The 19377-nt window shown below is 48.1% G+C and overlaps 1 protein-coding gene across 50 annotated transcripts in view; it reads left to right on the forward strand.

Moving 5' to 3' along the window:
- The window catches only part of LOC126060825 (zinc finger and BTB domain-containing protein 16), a 37863-nt gene that overhangs the window by 1751 nt on the left and 16735 nt on the right, over window positions 1-19377 (forward strand). For 33 of the 50 annotated variants that reach the window (XM_049857125.1, XM_049857136.1, XM_049857135.1 and 30 more), the window contains exon 2: window positions 1767-19339. In XM_049857125.1, coding sequence (XP_049713082.1) covers window positions 1848-3119 — 1272 coding nt within the window. In that variant the 5' untranslated portion in view covers window positions 1767-1847 and the 3' untranslated portion in view covers window positions 3120-19339. The remainder of the gene's footprint in view (window positions 1-1766; window positions 19340-19377) is intronic. The other 17 variants (XM_049857166.1, XM_049857167.1, XM_049857128.1 and 14 more) reach the window with 16 other exon arrangements.

The following is a 19377-nucleotide window of genomic DNA, read 5'->3' on the forward strand; positions in this document are numbered from 1 at the left end:
ATTTGGGTAGCCAAGCTTCCATTCTTTCGGTTGCTCCCTCGTAGTTCTTCGAAATCCCAGAGTCTGAGGAAAGCCCACGGATGGTCGTCCAACCCTTGAAAGCCTCGGTCCCCACCCCGTGTTGGCAGCAAAAGTGTCTTGACCAGACGCCCTGTTAACCCTTTCTGAGTGAGCTTTGTGGCCTTGGAGCCAATGGGGCTCTTTTTGGGGGTGGAGGCAAGCAGCATTCTCAGAGTGAGGTAGAGACATTGCTCTGCTTTACTCCCAGTTCCTTCGCTGCAATATTGGCCACGGTAAGGCAGGGCAGAGGCTGGGAGAGACCCCGGTCTGTGAGGCCTTCTTAACACTCCTCACACGGGTTCAGGAGTCCCAGAGCCCTGTTAATGATCCTGGACACCGCGGGGAGAGGCCTTTGTTTCCCAGCCCTGTTTTCCCTTACTGAGTGCAACTTCCGGGTGGTTGCTGGTGCCCGTATCCCTTTTGGTGCCTCCCAGCCTTGTCCACAGTATCAGGACTTGCCCACTCCTGGGAGCTCATGGGGCACATTTGCAGTTCACGGACCCAGCAGGTGTACTCCTGGCTGTAAAAAAATACACATTTCTCATGATTTCCCTCCTGCCTTCATGACCGTTTATTTCCCTTCCCTTTTTAGATCCTCAGGTCTGAGGGACACTGGTGGGCAGGGGACACTGCAGCACCTTATGTAAGAGTGTGTGCATGCATCCACTTGCACTGACTTGTGCACACACGTATTTTGGGTCACATACACCATAACCCATAACTTTGAGGCATCTGTGGGTGGAAGAAGGAGCCCTGGTGGCACAGTGGCTAAAGCACTTGGCTGCTAACTGAAAAAGTTGGTGGTTCAGATCACAGGAGAGAAGACCTGGTGATCTGCTTCCATAAAGATTACAGCCTAGGAAACCCTATGAGACCCTATGAGGTAGATCTACTCTCTTCTGTAGGGTCGCTATGAGTTGAAATCAACTTAACAGCACACAACAACATGGGTGGAAGGGACCCAAACTAGTGACGAACTAGTGTGGGTTACGTGCATGTGTGTTCCTATTAGTGCCTGAGGAAGAGGCCAGGATGACGGTCGGACAGCTTGCAGCCCTGAACAGAGTGAAGGACTGGCTGAGAGGTCTGGCACGGGAAGGGGCTGGCTGATGTTGAGAGAATGGACCTGAAAGAGGAGAGCCTGACTGCCCATAGATTTCTGTGGGCAAGGGCTGTGGCTGGTAGCTTTAGCTGTGCTTGACTTTGCTTCTGGGGCTACCACGGTAAGGCAGGGTTTTGGAAAACTTTGTTTTCAAGGTGAGATTGGCTGTGCAGGGGTCTGAGAGTGAAGCTGAGTGCTTAGGATAACTAAAGGAAAGGGCTAAGTTATTGTTAAGTGCAGGGCACCTCCCTATGATGAGTGTTCGCAGCGTACAGGAGCCCCCCGACTCTCAGACTTCAAGGAAGCTCAGGTTTCACAGGACTCCGCTGTGATTTTCATTTCACTTGAAATAACAGTTGTCATAGAGCAGTGAATAAGATGTATGATGCGGTAGAACCTTTACTATAATTACTGGTGGAATAATACTGTTCTCATCATCTTTGGGCTCGTAAAGGCAGATTTGGAGATTTCTAGGATGCCTTCTCTCCATTAAAATCTGGGGGGTTTTGTTGTGTTGTTTGAATTCTTACTTTTAGGGACAGTAACTAATCTGCCTTTTGCTGTCTCATCTTTTGCCTCTTTCTGTCTTCCTTGCTCCCTTTAGTTGGCCCCAGAAACCCACCCTGTCCCGCCACGCAGAGCCCAGAAGGAAAGAGAGCCTCATGCCTGAGCCGCAGGGTGCGCCATGGATCTGACAAAGATGGGCATGATCCAGCTGCAGAACCCCAGCCACCCCACAGGGCTCCTGTGCAAGGCCAACCAGATGCGACTGGCGGGGACTCTGTGCGATGTGGTCATCATGGTGGACAGTCAGGAGTTTCATGCCCACCGGACGGTGCTGGCCTGCACCAGCAAGATGTTTGAGATCCTCTTCCACCGCAACAGCCAGCACTATACTCTGGACTTCCTCTCGCCAAAGACCTTCCAACAGATTCTGGAGTATGCATACACTGCCACCCTACAGGCCAAGGCGGAGGACCTGGATGATCTGCTGTATGCAGCCGAGATATTAGAGATAGAGTACCTGGAGGAGCAGTGCCTGAAAATCCTGGAGACCATCCAGGCCTCAGATGACAATGACAATGAGGCCACCATGGCGGATGGTGGGGCCGAGGAAGAAGAGGACCGCAAAGCTCGGTACCTCAAGAACATCTTCATCTCGAAGCATTCCAGCGAGGAGAGTGGGTATGCCAGTGTGGCTGGACAGAGCCTCCCTGGGCCCATGGTGGACCAGAGCCCTTCAGTCTCCACCTCTTTTGGTCTTTCAGCATTGAGCCCCACCAAGGCTGCAGTGGACAGTTTGATGACCATAGGGCAGTCTCTCCTGCAGGGAACTCTCCAGCCTCCTGCAGGGCCTGATGACCCAACTCTGGCTGGGGGCGGGCGGCACCCTGGGGTGGCCGAGGTGAAGACGGAGATGATGCAGGTGGATGAGGTGCCTAGCCAGGAGAGCCCTGGGGTAGCCGAGTCCAGTATCTCAGGTGGGATGGGAGACAAGGCTGAGGAAAGGGGCAAAGAGGGGCCTGGGACCCCTACTCGGAGCAGTGTCATTACCAGTGCCAGGGAGCTGCACTACGGGCGAGAGGAAAGTGCTGAGCAGCTGCCACCCTCGGCTGAGGCTGGCCAGGCCCCCCCTGGCCGACCAGAGCACCCTGTGCCCCCAGCTGAAAAACATCTGGGCATCTACTCTGTGTTGCCCAACCACAAGGCTGATGCGGTGTTGAGCATGCCGTCCTCAATGACCTCTGGCCTCCACATGCAGCCTACCCTGGCTGTCTCTATGGACTTCAGCACCTATGGGGGGCTGCTGCCCCAGGGCTTCATCCAGAGAGAGCTGTTCAACAAGCTGGGCGAGCTGGCTGTGGGCATGAAGTCCGAGAGCCGGGCCATGGGCGAGCAGTGCAGCGTGTGTGGGATTGAGCTTCCTGACAATGAGGCTGTGGAACAGCACAGGTAGGGCCCCACAAGTCCTGTACCTGCCACCCACCTTTCCACCCTAACACCATGTCTTCATACCCTGGATATTCCCAAACTCTGGGGCCTGGCTCCCTGTCCTCCTTGCTGGTTGCGGGATGAGGGGCCCTAGGGTCTTTCCCAAGCATTGGGGTGCTCACGGTAGAAACTCAGCTTTTTACCAAGGCTCTTTTCTTTCCTTTCCTTTTACTTTTTGGGCTCCCCCTCCGCCCCGCCCCGCCCCAATCAGTTTGTTCTTTTTTACCTAGTGTGACTGAGAGGGTGGAGGGAGGAAAGTGGGATTCAGGTTCAGGATATCTTGTGGCCTGGATCTAGACATGGTACCAGCATGGTTCCAGGTTTCAGGTACTTCTCCTCCTGCCATGGTTTCTGCAAAGGCAGGCGGTCTCGGCAGCTCAGGACCATGAAAATAGGACGGGCGGGGCTGGCACTGCTTAGGCCACAAGAGCAGCTGCAGGTTCCGAGCCTCATTCCTGGTGAATGTTCATCTTGTTGCTTCTTCTCCGTCTTTATTCTCCATGCCTGCAAGCACGTTTAGGAGAAAAAAATGCAGGGGGGAGAGATGGGTATATGAGACTTGGTCTTGCAGCCTGCAGAGCCTTGTTTTTACCCGGTCCCTGCCCAAGCTGAATGCAATGCCACCTCAGGCTGACATCAGCTTCTCTCTGGCTTCTGTTTCCTCCTCTGTGAAATAACCATTTACTGAACTCTTATGACGTGCCTGGTTCCTGTGAAACGCTTTACATGGAGTTGCATTTTGTTACAACAACCCTGAGGTAGGTAATGTTCTTCTTTTACATGGGAAGGTTCTAAGACTCAGGTGTAAAGGACCGTTCCCAGGGTCACCCAGTGAGTGAGAGGCAGAGCTGGACTCAAATTCAGGCCTGAACCGCCTGCACTCTGCTGCCTCTTGGGGTCACTCAGTCCTGAAGAGGATCTTGCCTACAGAGCAGAGTGTTTTGAGCGTTGCTCACCAGAAGCAGTAAATACGGAGGGAGTCAGTAATAGGTTTGGTTTTATCATTCGTTTTCCATAACCATATGTTCGTCATTTTACTTTCTAGTCCCTGGGTTAGATTAATGGTATAAAGAAACCCAGTTTTCTGTTGTCGCCAATGATAACATGTTCCTGCACATCCTCTCGCCTGCTATTTGCTGATCTTGGGTAGATTCTCCAGTTTTGTATCCCATTCTGTTACTCAGGCAAGTGTTTGTCGGGGGGAGGAAATGGAGGAGATGTGCACTGAGAGGGTGTTGGGTGGGGCCTTTGGAGGTTGATCTAATCAACCCTGAGCCAGAACCAGCTCCTGTGCCACCTAATAGGTTGTTCTTGTTAGGTGCCGTCGAGCTGGTTCCGACTCATAGTGGCCCTGTGTACAACAGAAGGAAACACTGCCCAGTCTTATACTATCCTCACAAAAAAAAAAAAAAAAAAAACAAGCATTGCTATATTTGAGCTCATTGTTGCAGCCACTGTGTTAATCCATCTCATTGAGGGTCTTCCTCTTTTACACTGACCCTCTACTTTACCAAGCATGATGCCCTTTTCTAGGGACTGGTTCCTCCTGACAACATGTCCAAAGTATGTGAGACGAAGCCTGGCCATCCTCTCTTCCTAGGAGCATTCTGGCTGTACTTCTTCCAAGACAGATTTGTTCGTTCTTCTGGCAGTCCGTGGCATATTCAGTATTCTTCGCCAGCACCATAATTTAAAGGCGTCGTCTCTTCTTCAGTCTTCCTGATTCATTGTCCAGGTTTTGCACGCATATGAGGTGACTGAAAATACCATGGCGTGAGTCAGGCGCACCTTAGTCCTAATAGGTGGCCCTGTGAAAAGTGTCACTAAGCTAAATGTAGCTGTTTTTTTTTGTTGTTTGTTTCCCCTCCGGTGGGTGCGAAAAATAACCGCCACCAAGGTGTGTCTTCTTGATGCTTGCACCACTCAGAAATAGAAAGAGGTTGTGTTTGTTTTTGCTCAAACTTTGCTAAAGAGGAAACCCCCTCCCCAAACTTGACCAGATAGACGTATTTTCGTCTCCGGATGTGACTTATTTCATTTTATGTGCTGTGAGAAATAGGGTATGGTGGAAAGTAATTGTTTTTTTCCTGGATCTTGTTGGGCTCTGATTGCTTCTCTTTACTCAGGAGGGCCACAATGGAAATCACTGTGTCAGGAGTTCCACATTCATACTCTTGAGGACCCTCGTTTCTCTGGGGAGAGATGGAGGGTTGGCCGTGTTACATGACAAAGAGCATGGGCGATGGTATTAGCCATATCTAGTGGTGAGAGCTTGTGATAGTTATTCAGCCTTTCTGAGCTTTGTTTTATTCGCTTTTTAAAATGGAGATGGTCAACAGGGTGTGGTGTGGAATTAACAGAATAGCACCTAGAAGTCACTAGAGCTGTGATGGACACACAGTAACCAGGAAGATGAAGAATTGACCTCTGTCCCTCCACCTTGTATAGGGCTCGTCTTTGCAGTGTCCCCATTGGCTCTGAGGTCTAGTGGGTAGTGTCCTGAGAACTGCCTCCTACCAGGTTTGTGTTGGCTGTGAGGTGGCGCAGAGAATGTCTTCCTGAGCTTGTGATGATGGGTGACGGTCCTGGGACCCTCAGTGTCACATTATGTGCTGCTGACTGGGAGAATGTACTTCTGACTCAGGGTGGCAAGTAATCTGCTGCAGCCCAAGAAGCCAAAGCCGGGGCTGTGCCTTTAGCGGAAAGCTGTCAGGGTCCAAAGAAACCCGAGAAAACCCAAAAACCATTTGCCATAGAGTCAGGGCCGACTCATGGCAGCCCTGTGTGTGTGTCAGAGTAGAACTATGTTTCACAGGATTTTCAAAGATTGAGTTTTGGAAAGATTTTCAGGAATTTCTTCTGAGGCCTGAACTCAAACCTGACTCAAACATCCAACCTTTCGGTTAGCAGCTGAGCACGTTAACCATTTGCATCAACCATACAGGGGAGAAAATGTTTGTGTTTGTGTCCAACCCTTACTCTGAAGGCAGCGCCTTCGCTCCTGACTAGACTTTGTGGGAAGTTTTTCTCCCTCTTTCACACACTCAAAGCTCCAGGATTGACGTACTACTTTCCTATTTAATACTCTTCTCACTCATTCCCTAAACCCACCCCAATCCCATCGGCCATCCAGAAAGTGCTTGGGTGGAAAGAAAACACAGCACTACTACCATACAAACAAAAAGGCAAGAAAAAATTCAGAGTGGGAGATTTTGATGTTAGGAGACTGTGGAATTGGCTGTAAATATAACATGATAAAGGAATGGGCTACAGGAATTTTTTTTAAGCCAGTAGGCTTGTTGTTGTTAGTAGCTGTCTTGTTGGCACCGGCTCATGGCAACCTTATGTGTAACAGAAACAGGTTGCCCAGTCCTGTGCCACCTTCATGATCTTTGGTATATTGGAGTCCATCGTTGTAACTATCGTCTCAGTCCACTTCATGGAGGGTTCCCCTCATTTTCGTTCGCTCTCTACCAAACATGATGTCCTTTTCTAGCAATTGGTCTTTCCTGATGATGTGTCTAAAGTAAGCAAGTTGAAGTCTCTCTATCCTTTCTTACAAGGATTATTCTGGTTGTACTTCTTCAAAGACTGATAGTTCATTCTTTTGGCCCTTCAGGGAATATTCAGTATTCTTCAGCATCACAGTTTGAACACGTCGATTCTTCTGTCTTCCTCTTTTTTTTTTTTTTAATTTACTTATTCTGTTGTTGTTGAGAGTATATATAGCAAAACACGCACCAGTTCAACAGTTTCCACATGTACCATTTAGTGAGGCTGATTACATTCTTTGAGTTGTGCAGCTGTCTTCCTTTTTCATTATCCAACTTTCACATGCATATGAGGTGATTGAAAAGAATATGGCTTGGGTCATGCACACCTTAGTCATCGTAGTGACATCTTTGCTTCTTAAAATTTTAAAGGGGTCAATAGCCTAGAATGTTGGTAAGGGATAAATGCCCAGCAGTTATTCTTTCCTTTTTTTGTGTGGGTGGATGGGCATGGAGAGGAAGGAAGGAAGGGGACAGAACTAGGAAGTGATGTAAGCAGGAGAGTTTATTATGGAATCAGTAGGTTTCCACATGATGTGATCCCAAGCTGGTGTGGAGTGAGCGGGAAACATTGGTGCCACAGATAGTTAGAAGGGAACAGTAAAATTGTGATCATGTTCCCTGTGGTAGATGGTGAAATGTAACAGCAGTGTCAGAAGTGGCCTCAGATTGATGGAAAGACTAAGGACACCACTTGGGTAGATCACGTGGGGCTTAATTACCTAAATGATCCAGAAGGAAGTCAGAACAGTAGGAGACCTGCCAGATCAGTAGCGTTCTCTAGGCCGGTGAAGGAGCAAGCCCTGGACCCCAGGAACTTCCCCAGTGAGCCCACATTACTCTGGGTGAAGTCTCTTCTTTCCTTCTCTTTCTCTCTGAAAGGCTGGAGCAGTTCCGCAGGCAGGCTTGTCTGCATACGGTCTAGGGACCAGCTTAGCTGGGCCAGATGCACCTTACGTCCCCAGAGTTAAATACGTTGGCTCAAGTGTGAACACAGTCCTTGTTTATAGTCCTCATTCTTCCCAGGCTCATGCAGCCTCGTCTTAATTTGTTTCTGAACTTAGTGCTGCAGAATCGGAGTAGGGTTTTGGTCTCCCTGGAACCTCTGGATCTTTTACAAGTAAGTTCTTGGACCAGCTACAGTGTGTATCCTGCACAGACACAGTAGGACCTCATGCCTGGTTCTTGAAGGGATGGGAGGGACGATCTCAGCCAGCTTCCAGGACCTGTGTGTGCAGCCCTCCCAGAGGCTTCTTGGGGTTGGCTCTAGGGTGCATATGCCTTGTAGCTAAGATGCCAAAGTCTGGCCTGGCCCTTTGCCACCATCTCTCCCAGGTGGCCAGTTGCTCTGTCTTCAGTGGTTGACCATGTAGAGGGCCAACAGCTGTTGACTTTGGTTTAGTCCGATTTTGGGAGGTTGGAGGTTGCCCTGAACTCTTTATTCCCTTCCGTCCTTCTGCCAGCTTAAGGCACCTCTGATCTCGAACCAAGTTCTGTTTGGAAAAGGATGTGCTGTGAAGCAATGACAACAACGATCATATTAACAATGCCTTTATCAGTGTAGCACTTTCTCCTTTGCACAGTCACCCTTAATTACTTTATCTTCCTTACCCTCACAGCCTCCCCTAAGGTTGTGGACCAGGTCCATAATCTCCTGTTTGTGACTGTGAAGTCTGAAAAGCTCTCAAAACTAAAAGGCTTTACGTAAGTTCACAGCAGACTCATTTACTGGCAAAACCTGATCTCAACTGACGTGAGGCTATATTTATCCCACTTACTTTGAATATTCATATGTTTTGCTGCAAAAATACTAATGTGTTTGATTACAGAGTGCTGCCCTAGACTTTGCTGGGGCTGTTATGTAATAAACACTATAGTTTCCAAAGAACCTCTCTAAAATCGGCAACATTGTGATTTCTGAAGCACCTGATGACTTTGGATAAGGGATTGTGGACCACTATCTGCTCCATTTTACTGACGAAGAAAATGAGCTTTGGAGCAAATAAGTGACTTGCCCAAGGTCACACAGCTATAAATGGGTAGAGAGCCAGGAGCTCATCTTACCTTCTAATTCCCGTTCTTGGGTGCTCTGCACCAGGCCATATAAGAACATGGCCATTGCTGTTCTGGGCTAGAGCCACCTGACCTAGTCTTTGGTTTCCAACAACATCCCTAAGACACCGCTGTTGGAGGCTGTGGTCATCTCCCTTGACGTCAATCCCAAAGGTCAGGTGTATCCCAGCTTCTCTTAGGTGCTATTTATGGGCTGCTCTGTCATTCACAGATCTGTCTAAATCCTTTTTGAATCTGTTTCTATTTCCAGGAAGTATCCTTTTTGGGGTAATATGTGACTGAAGTTCATGACCTCTCGGGCTCCTGGAAATCTTCTAGTCTTTTGGAGAGGTCATTGGTTGTAAAGATAGGAAGATGGCAGAAGACTTTGTGATGTTGTACCCAGCTGTTGTGGAAGCTGGGCCTTTAGGCCCAGCACTACGATTTCCAGCTCTGTCACCGTTGTCAGTCCCTTTATCACTCTGAGCTTTAATTTCTTCATTTGTAGTTTAAACTAGGCACTTGGGTGAGCTGTCTCTAGATAATGGTGAACTCTTAAAAAAAAAAAAAATCTTTCTTTACCCCTTGTGTACCCACTTATATCTTCATGAATTCCTTTTGGCTAATTGAATTTTTTCCCTATTTTGAAATCTGGATGGGCAGGAAATTCACCAGTTAAATAGGGAGTTTCTTTGCTGTCTATTCTGTCTTGGTTTTCTAATACTTAACTTGCGTAGGGTCGGTGAGCTATCTGGGATCCAGACAGAACTCTTGGAACTTTTGAAGATGACTTCTTTTGTTTTCAGTGGAGGAAGGTTGCCTGCTCTTTTTAATTTGCTGTTGATCTTGGGCAGAGCCGCTAATTGCTGGGAGGGGAAAGCTATAGTTAAGCAAAATTTTTTCCTCCTGCTTGTTCTGGGAAAACTATTTATGAATTTTTAAAATAGCGGTGGCTCTAAAACGTTAAAATCAAACTCCATTCACAGCCTTTTGACTTCTTGCTAATTCAGGAGGTAAACATGTCCAATCACTTTAATTTTTTTACTTGTTTGTTTTATTAATGACTTCAAAACAAGTCCAGCTGAAGCACCTAAACATAGAACTTGAGTTTTATTCACTGAGTACGAGTGTGCCTCACTTTGCCCGTTGGAGGTACCCAACTTTTTCACAATAACTAGAAGTTTTCTTAGTCAAATTCCAGTTGAGCCGTGCTAGAAGAAAGCCTTGACTCTGTGGCAATTATTTTGGTTGTTGTCGTTGTTAGGTTTAGGTTTGTTGTTAGGTGCTGTCGAGTGGGCTCCGACTCATAGCGGCCCTATGCACAACAGAACGAAACACTGCCCGGTCCTGCGCCGTCCTTACAGTCGTTGTTATGCTTGAGCTCATTGTTGCAGCCGCTGTGTCAGTCCACCTCGTTGAGGGTCTTCCTCTTTCCCACTGACCCTGTACTCTGCCAAGCATGATGTCCTCCTCCAGATACTGATCCCTCCTGACAACATGTCCAAAGTATGTAAGACGCAGTCTCGCCATCCTTACTTCCAAGGAGCATTCTGGTTTTACTTCTTCTAAGACAGATTTGTTCGTTCTTTTGGCAGTCCGTGGTATATTCAATATTTTATGCCAACGCCACAATTCAAAGGCATCAGTTCTTCTTCAGTCTTCCTTATTCATTGTCCAGCTTTCACATGCATATGATGCGATTGAAAATACCATGGCTTGGGTCAGGTGCACCTTAGTCCTCAAGGTGACATCTTTGCTCAACACTTTTGGTAGAAAGAAAAAATTTCCCATGGCACTCAGCACCCCACCACCCAACTCCTTCTGGATCTGTGCATTTTGAGCAAATTAGAATATTCTGGGTTAGAATCCCAGCTCCACCATTTACCTCCTGTGTGTCTGTGATTGCATTACTTAGCCTCTGTGTGCCTAGTTTCCTCATTTGTAAAATGACAATCATAACAGTAGCTAGTCCCTGAGTTGTTATAAGGGTCTAGCAGTAAATATTTATAAAGTACAAGGAATGGTTGTACAAAATAAGTATTCCTTTCATAATTGCTGTCTTTTTTTTTTTTGGTTGTTGCGAGGTAGGTCATGCTAGCAGTGCACCGTAACATGTGGACTGGTAAGTGGCAGCCAGGATTTGTGCTGGTCCAAACCCTGCTTTCCCCCAGGGGCTGTTATTCAGCAAAGAGCAAAGCTTCAGGCGCTGTGTGTTTGCAGCGAATACACAGCGTGCACTCTATCTTTCCTGAGAAGCTGATCTTTTGTATCATGGTGGCCAGGGTACTCTTTGTCCCATTGACCTGAGGCCTCGTGAGTCATCCAGTTCTTGTTTAAATTTAGCTGGGCAACATGCCACTGTCATCGGTTCCAAATGCCAAGGCGGTTCACCAATTCAGTGTCCTATTGCCCATACAAGTGGCCAGGCATGCAAATCACTGCGGTTGAGGCAGAGATGAGGCACACACACAGCACCTTGCCGAAGGAAGTCTTGTGGCTGGGCTCACGGGCGCTGGGTGTTCCTGAGTTCCTTCCCTTTCTCGGCCCCTCCAGTGCAGGGTGTTTCTGAGAGTGGATTCAGCAAACTCTGTTTTCAGAATTTAATACTTGTCAGGTTCTGTGCTAAGTGCATTCATAGTATCTTCTTAAACTTTTGAGCCACCCTGTGAGGTGAGTGTTAGTTTTGCATTCACCGATAGGGGTTAGCTAACCTGAGAGGTTAGTCGACTTGTGCATGGTTAAACAGTAAAAGGTGGTGCTAAGGTTTGTGCCCAAGCCCTCTGGCTCCATGTCACTGTTCTTTCCGTGTCATCGTAACAACCATGCTTGGGTCTTCAACCCCGATGGAATCAGAAGGGACTGGGGGATGCAGGAAGGACTGGCTCTGTGCGCCCTGCAGCCTGGTGACCAGGAGGCTCACTCATCACACCGTCTGGCATGAGAGGAAGGAGGTTGTGAGAGGGCAGCTTACTGCACAAGGTTCAGATCTTTAGGGCTGAGGCCACTGTGTCCAAGGAGTACTACTCCTGGCCCCAAGAGAGACCAGCTTCTGGGGATATAGTCCTTTTATGCTGATTCAAAAAACAGAAAAAGGGAGAGAAAAAGAAACACGTTTACAAGAATAAAAATCCCATGCTGTGGATTTCATGCCAGCATAATCAGAAATTCCCCCTTTCTTCTGTTTCCCCTTAAAAGCCCCGGTGTCCTTATTATGCTGGCTCAGTCGAAAAAATGATGGTTGGGTTTTGCCTACATGAGGCTTATCTCTGCAGCTGCAGGGAGGGGATCTGGTACGTTATCATCAGCATGGAAACTGCAAAAACCTGCCTAATTCTAAATTCATATCTCGCTTTCGGCCCTGTCCCCAAGACGAGATTTTCCTCAGCATGAGCAGGTAATGTTTAGCATTGCAGTAGGAGGAACCAAAGTTAGATGTGAGAAGGAACTTCCTGAAACCATGTGACGTGACCGATGGAAGTTATTAGAAGTTAGTCACAGAAATTCTGACGAAGAGGAGAAACTTAGGGCCCATTTGGAGGTGGTGTTTAGAGTTCTCTCTCTCAGGGCCATTTAGATTTCCCAGAAATAATAAGTAAAGACATATGTTGTTGTTAGCTGCTATTGAATCAGCCCCTGACTCGGGTGAACAATGGTATGAATAATGGTATGAAACACCCGGTCCCATGCCACCCCCATGATAGGTTGTAGATCAGACAGTGATCCATAGGGTTTTTATTGGGTGATTTTCAGAAGTAGATAGCCATGCCTTTCTTCTTACTCTGTCTTAGTCTGGAAACTCAAACTTGTTCAACATCATAGCAACACACAAGAGTCCATTGACAGACTGATAGTGGCTGCGCATAAAGTGCCTTGGCCTGGAATTGAACCAGGGTCTCCTGCATGAGAGGTGAGAATTCTACCACTGAGCCACTGATGCCTTGTAAAGACATCTACATGCACACAAAACCATGACCACCAGGTACACTGAGAACAAGGCAAATGCACCATCAAGACAGTGTATTTCTGGGAGGCAAGGTGCGCAGAGCGAGAGCACAAAGATGGAGGTCAGCTAGACCTGGGTTTGAATCCTGACGCTGTACCTCATTAAACACGGTGAATTTGGGCAAATGATTTCACCTCTCTGAACCGCCAGGATCCTCTTCTATGAAATGAGGTTAGCGCCTATCTCTCCATGTGGTTTTAAATGTATTAAATTTAAAGATTTAAATTTAAGGTAACTGGTAAAGCACACAGCACAGATGCAACTGTGAGGCCTCCCCCCCCATTTCCTCTTTCTTAGGAAGGAAGATCTAGACCTAGAGGCCTGGAGCGGGAGGGGAGCACTGCCACCCTTGCCCGGTTGACAGTCTCCAAGTGGATTAGCCGGACATTTCGATCTTAATGCCATCAGGCCTGTTGGCACAACTCTCCCTGCCATAGGGAGAAGCAGATGTGGCTGAACATAATGGCCCTCAGGGTGAGCCATCAGACCTGGAGTTCTCAGGGAAACATTATGAGTGTTAATTTGGGGGAGTCTTTTATGGTAGCGGGGGAAATGCAGTGGGATTGTTTGAAATTTATTTATTTAAGCTGTTCAGCAGGTTAGGTGCTGCTGGGGTCTGCTGTGGTTCAGCCCCGCTCCCCCGACCCCTCTCTTTAAGGAAAGCCCCTCCCCAACCCCGAAGCCCAGACTTGATTACTTCCAGAGTTGGAGAGGCAACTTAGCAGGCTCTTGTTTCTTGCCGATGGACCTTATTAGTAGCACCTGGCATCATAACCCACTAATGGGAACCAGCGCTCTCCTCCTGCGTGGCAGTGACAAGTAGCCCTGTCAGCCGGAGCTCGCCATGCGAGGAAGTTCCTATTAGCTTTATGGTCAGGAGAACTTGTCCTGTTCAGGAAATGAATGTTGCCGCTAAAGGTCCTCGGCCCTGACCCTGGCGGCATAACCTGTGCGGGTCGGGGAGACCCCGCACAGGATGCTTGGGATTTCAGCCCCGCTCTGGTTCTCGTCATACGGAAAGAGGGAACCTTTGTGGTATGTTGCAGCCTTGAACCTTTGATTTATTCAGTGAGGACGACTTAACCGTTTCCATGCCTGGATGGCTGCGTCTTGATTGAGCGGTGTGTGTGTGTGTGTGTGTGTGTGTGTGTGTGTCTAGAGGTGTGCATGGAGGAGGAGGAGGGAGAGACTCCAATAGGCTCACAGCAGCTGTCTCTGGGAGGTGGGATTTCTTGAGGTGGTTATTTTCTTTTTCTGTTCCCAAAGCGTCTATATTTTCTGCTGGCAGTTTGTGTTGGTGGTGGCAGAGTTGTGGGAAGCATTGACTCTGGGTTGGCCCTGGATTTGAATTCATTCTCTAACCCTTAGAAGCTCTCTGACTATGGCGAGATGCCCAGCCACTCTGCTTCCTTGTATGTGAGCTGAAATCACTAATATCTGCTTCATGGTGTTGTCACAGTGTTGCTAAGTTGAACGATGCAAATGCATACAATTGCCAGCACTTGGCCCGTCCTCAGGTTACAATATTTTAAAGGACGTGCGTGCGTGTGTCTTCAGTTTTTGTCTCATGCTAAAAATGTTTTCAAAAATTAAAAAGGATGGATAGTACCTTTTTCCTTTTAACATATTGAGACCCTTTTTTTCTCCTCATCATAGCCCAAAATCCTTAAAGAAAAACTTCTTACGTTGTCTCCTTTTTTTTTCCCCCCCTCTGTAAGAAATGTTTCTTAGTGTGATTTCTGCAGAGAACAGCAGTGTTTGACCTCATTCTTGAGGGAAACTTTTGCCTGACTCTTTTTGAGAAAGGATGTTTGTGACTGTCTGGCAAATGGATGCGTTACTTTTGCCGCTGTTACCGCTGGAGCTGTTTGAAAGGCCCCTGGTAACAAAGGGATGAACTGCACTTTCAGGGGAGGTATACCAAAGGCGTGCCCAGAAAAGATGGGGTGCTCGGAGAAGAGGCTAGAGATGACTCCTCCTTTAGGAACTTTAATCTGTCCCTGGTATGTGTGGCATTGTTGACAGCAGTTCAAGGAAAAATAAAAATATGTTCGTATCCTGTTGTGGGGTTGAGTGCAGAGAGAAAGGGCAAGAGTGGTCAGTAAGTTGAAGCAGCTGGGCCTGGAGTTCTGGAGAATGGGACCCTGGCTTCTTTATGGGTACCCACACTCACGGGAGACCAGTTGTCGCTTCCTCTCAGCCTCCTTTGGCCCTTCTTAGAGCAGGTGAAAGCTGCTTTGAAGGTGTTTGTGGACTAGGGATCTGGAACATTCGAGGCAGAAGTTAAATCGTGACAGTTGTCCCCTAAATGCTAAATTAAGGATCTGCTAACGTTTGTCAGTCTACCTCCCTGCGTACCCCCACCCCCGCCCCACTGGCAGCAGGCATGAAGACAGCACGCAAAACAATGTGAAGCGCTGCTAAATTGAGTGGCTCCAAAAATGTTTTGCTTTCCTTGAAGTTCAGTGCGGAAAATCCGGGCTAGACTCGTGAGCGATGGAGACCCATTTAGGGCCCCTGTGCCTGGCCCCTTTCCTCAATTTCCAGCACAATGGTTTTCATTGCCACCTCTCTCCCTTCTTTCCCCCTTCCTAATTATCCACTGTTTTACTTTTTTGTGTCCTGACAGGTCCAAGAGTGTGTTTGGTTTTGAGCTGAGTAGCTGCTAAATATTCCCCAGCAGCCAGATTCAGTGGGGTGGGGGGTGGGGGGGTGGTGGGGTGTGGAGAATATGCCAAACCTTGGCATCTCCTGTTGCAAAAGTGAAAAATATTTCTGTTTGCAGTTAATTTTAGTGGCAGGCAGATCATGTTAACTGGGTGTAATTGCTTCCAGATATGGCAGAGGGTTTTGTATGTTGGGATGAAGGGTCTGGTAAGTGCTTACTTCCTGTGTAAATTAGCCAATTCCATTCAGTCTTTCATTCTGGACAGCCCTGGATTCTGTCATTCGGCCTCCAGACTCTCCCTCCCCAGCCTGCAGCCTGGGGTGAGAGGCATCTCCCTCTGCCCTCTGCCTGCAATTCTTTTGTCACTTGCAGCTACTCACCCCTTCTGGGTTCTGTGTGAGTTTTCCCTTGAAATAATAAGATGGGTTTGAAAAGATGCCACCTGGACCCCAGGCTGCTGTCATTTTTTTCCTGCAAAGGCAGATGCACAGAGCCCACGAGCAGGTTTCATCTCTTCGCCAAGCCCTTGTGGCTTTCCAGAGTTTGAGTTGAGGAAAAGTGTTAAGATTCTTGTTCTCCTAAATTCCACTTTTGTCCTGTGGCCAGCCCCACATTCTTAGTGCTATTTGCATAAGAGGTTGCTGTTTATCTTCCTATATCAGGGCCACTGATAACCCCTGTGGTCTGTTTAACAATCTATGAGGAGTAGATTACTTGATAAATGCCAGTTTTTCCAATATGCAAAGATAAACTGTGGGGTCAGGGTGAGCAGTGGTATGTTAGGAAAGTGGGGGGCGGGGAGATAGGACCCTCTTTCAGATCAATGTGGAGATGTGTGAGGCACCTCATGGGACAAAAAAGGCACCTTGTAAACTACAGCGGCTGCATTTATCAACGGTCCATCAGCTTCCTGCCCTCACCTCCTTTTCTCCTCTTTATATGGACATGCCGAGTTTCTGAGAACAGTTCACACAAGAGGGGAAAAGATGCCACTAATCTCAGCTTCTGTAGTTCCATTTGTCTTAACCTGCTCCCACCCCCACAGGTTGTAGACAGGTAAGTAAGTTGTGCTTACTAAAAGCCTGCACGTCTGAACTCTTCAGTAGTTGGACTTTTTCTTCCTACCCTGACGTTGTGTCTTCAACAGTAGTACTGGGTCCTGGAAGAGGCTTGGGGAAAAGACAACTTCTGACCCCATCACCCAGTCAATAAGCTGCCTGAGAACCAAACAAAAGAGTTTGGACAGGCTGCTAAAGTTAGGCACCCAGTCGATAGCTTTGTTTTGATGTCCTTGTAATGTTTGCAGATCACGGAGGGCGCTATTTAGAGCAGGAGGTATCTACTGGGACGGATTTACTGGGGGGTTGAAACAGCTAGCACAAAGTCCAGGAGATGCTGATGATAATGAATTACACCCCAGGAATTGGGGGTCACGGTGGTTCCTCACTCAAGGAAAGGACTTTCTGGGAGGTGGGGAGGTGGTGCTTTCTAGGGACAGTGTGGGGTGGAGGGAAGAACACAGGCTTTAGAGCAAGGCATCCTGAAGGAAAATCCTGGCTCCCGCATTAACTCACTGTGTGCCTGGAGTAAGGGAGACAGTGGTGGTTCTGTGGTGGAATTCACACCTTCCATGTGGGAGATCTGGGTTTGATTCCTGGTCAGTACACCTCGTGTGCAGCCACCACCTACCTGTCAACGGAGGCTTGCGTGTTGCTCTGAAGCTGAACAGATTTCAGTGGAGCTTCCAGACTAAGACAAACTAGGAACATAGGCCTGGCAATCTACATCCCAAAATCAGCCAGATTTGATCCACAGCCAATCACGGGGCTGGTGCAGGACCAGGCAACGTTTTATTCTGTGGTTCATGGGGTTGCCATGAGTCGGGGGCAAGTTGCTTAGACTCTGTGAGCCTCTTATTTCCTTGACCTATAAAAAAAATGAGGCTAATGCCTTGTAGGCAGTTATAGGATAAAATATGTATAAAACACATAACACAGTAAAAGTATTGGGTAGACAGAAACTATCGAGCTGTAGAGCTAGGCCCTTCCCAGTGCTGTCAAGTCGATTCTGACTCGTAGCAACCCTATAGGCAGAGATATTTCAGCCCAGGGGAGGAAACTATGAAGGGAAGTCTTTTGTTTGGGGCACTGCTAACCTAGTGATCGTTCTCTCTCTGAGCTAACAGCCAGCAGGTAAAATAACGGGTGAATGATGTAAGTGCATTATGAATATAAAGGTCTCCACATGGGCAGTGCTACTGCTGTTGTGAAGAAGTCTACACGTCTAATAAATGGTCACTAAAGGTCTCCCCGTGGGCAGTGCTACTGCTGTTGGGAAGAAGCCTACACATCTAATAAATGGTCACCAAAGGTCTCCCCGTGGGCAGTGCTACTGCTGTTGGGAAGATGCCTACACATCTAATAAATGGTCACTAAAGGTCTCCCCGTGGGCAGTGCTACTGCTGTTGGGAAGAAGCCTAAGCGTCTAATAAATGGTCAGTAAAGGTCTCCCCGTGGGCAGTGCTACTGCTGTTGGGAAGAAGCCTACACGTCTGATAAATGGTCACCAAAGGTCTCCCCGTGGGCAGTGCTACTGCTGTTGAGAAGAAGCCTACACGTCTAACAGATGGTCACTAAAGGTCTCCCCGTGGGCAGTGCTACTGCTGTTGGGAAGAAGCCTAAGCGTCTAATAAATGGTCAGTAAAGGTCTCCCCGTGGGCAGTGCTAGTGCTGTTGGGAAGAAGCCTAAGCGTCTAATAAATGGTCACCAAAGGTCTCCCCATGGGAAGTGCTACTGCTGTTGAGAAGAAGCCTACACGTCTAATAGATGGTCACTAAAGGTCTCCCCGTGGGCAGTGCTACTGCTGTTGGGAAGAAGCCTAAGCGTCTAATAAATGGTCACTAAAGGTCTCCCCGTGGGCAGTGCTACTGCTGTTGGGAAGAAGCCTACACGTCTAATAAATGGTCACCAAAGGTCTCCCCATGGGAAGTGTTACTGCTGTTGGGAAGAAGCCTACACGTCTAATAGATGGTCACTAAAGGTCTCCCCGTGGGCAGTGCTACTGCTGTTGGGAAGAAGCCTACACATCTAATAGATGGTCAGTAAAGGTGTCCCCGTGGGCAGTGCTACTGCTGTTGGGAAGAGGCCTACACATCTAATAAATGGTCACTAAAGGTCTCCCCGTGGGCAGTGCTACTGCTGTTGGGAAGAAGCCTACACATCTAATAGATGGTCACTAAAGGTCTCCCCGTGGGCAGTGCTACTGCTGTTGGGAAGAAGCCTACACATCTAATAGATGGTCAGTAAAGGTCTCCCCGTGGGCAGTGCTACTGCTGTTGGGAAGAAGCCTCCACGTCTAATAGATGGTCACTAAAGGTCTCCACGTGGGCAGTGCTACTGCTGTTGGGAAGAAGCCTACACATCTAATAGATGGTCACTAAAGGTCTCCCCGTGGGCAGTGCTACTGCTGTTGGGAAGAAGCCTACACGTCTAATAGATGGTCACTAAAGGTCTCCACGTCGGCAGTCCTACTGCTGTTGGGAAGAAGCCTACACGTCTAATGGATGGTCACTAAAGGTTTCCCCGTGGGCAGTGCTACTGCTGTTGGGAAGAAGCCTACGCGTCTAATAGATGGTCACTAAAGGTCTCCACATCGGCAGTCCTACTGCTGTTGGGAAGAAGCCTACACGTCTAATAGATGGTCACTAAAGGTCTCCCCGTGGGCAGTGCTACTGCTGTTGGGAAGAAGCCTACGCGTCTAATAGATGGTCACTAAAGGTCTCCCCGTGGGCAGTGCTACTGCTGTTGGGAAGAAGCCTACACATCTAATAAATGGTCACTAAAGGTCTCCCCGTGGGCAGTGCTACTGCTGTTGGGAAGAAGCCTACACGTCTAATAGATGGTCACTAAAGGTCTCCACATCGGCAGTCCTACTGCTGTTGGGAAGAAG

This window comes from Elephas maximus, chromosome 17 (assembly GCF_024166365.1).
Source record: "Elephas maximus indicus isolate mEleMax1 chromosome 17, mEleMax1 primary haplotype, whole genome shotgun sequence".
Taxonomy (NCBI): domain Eukaryota; kingdom Metazoa; phylum Chordata; class Mammalia; order Proboscidea; family Elephantidae; genus Elephas; species Elephas maximus.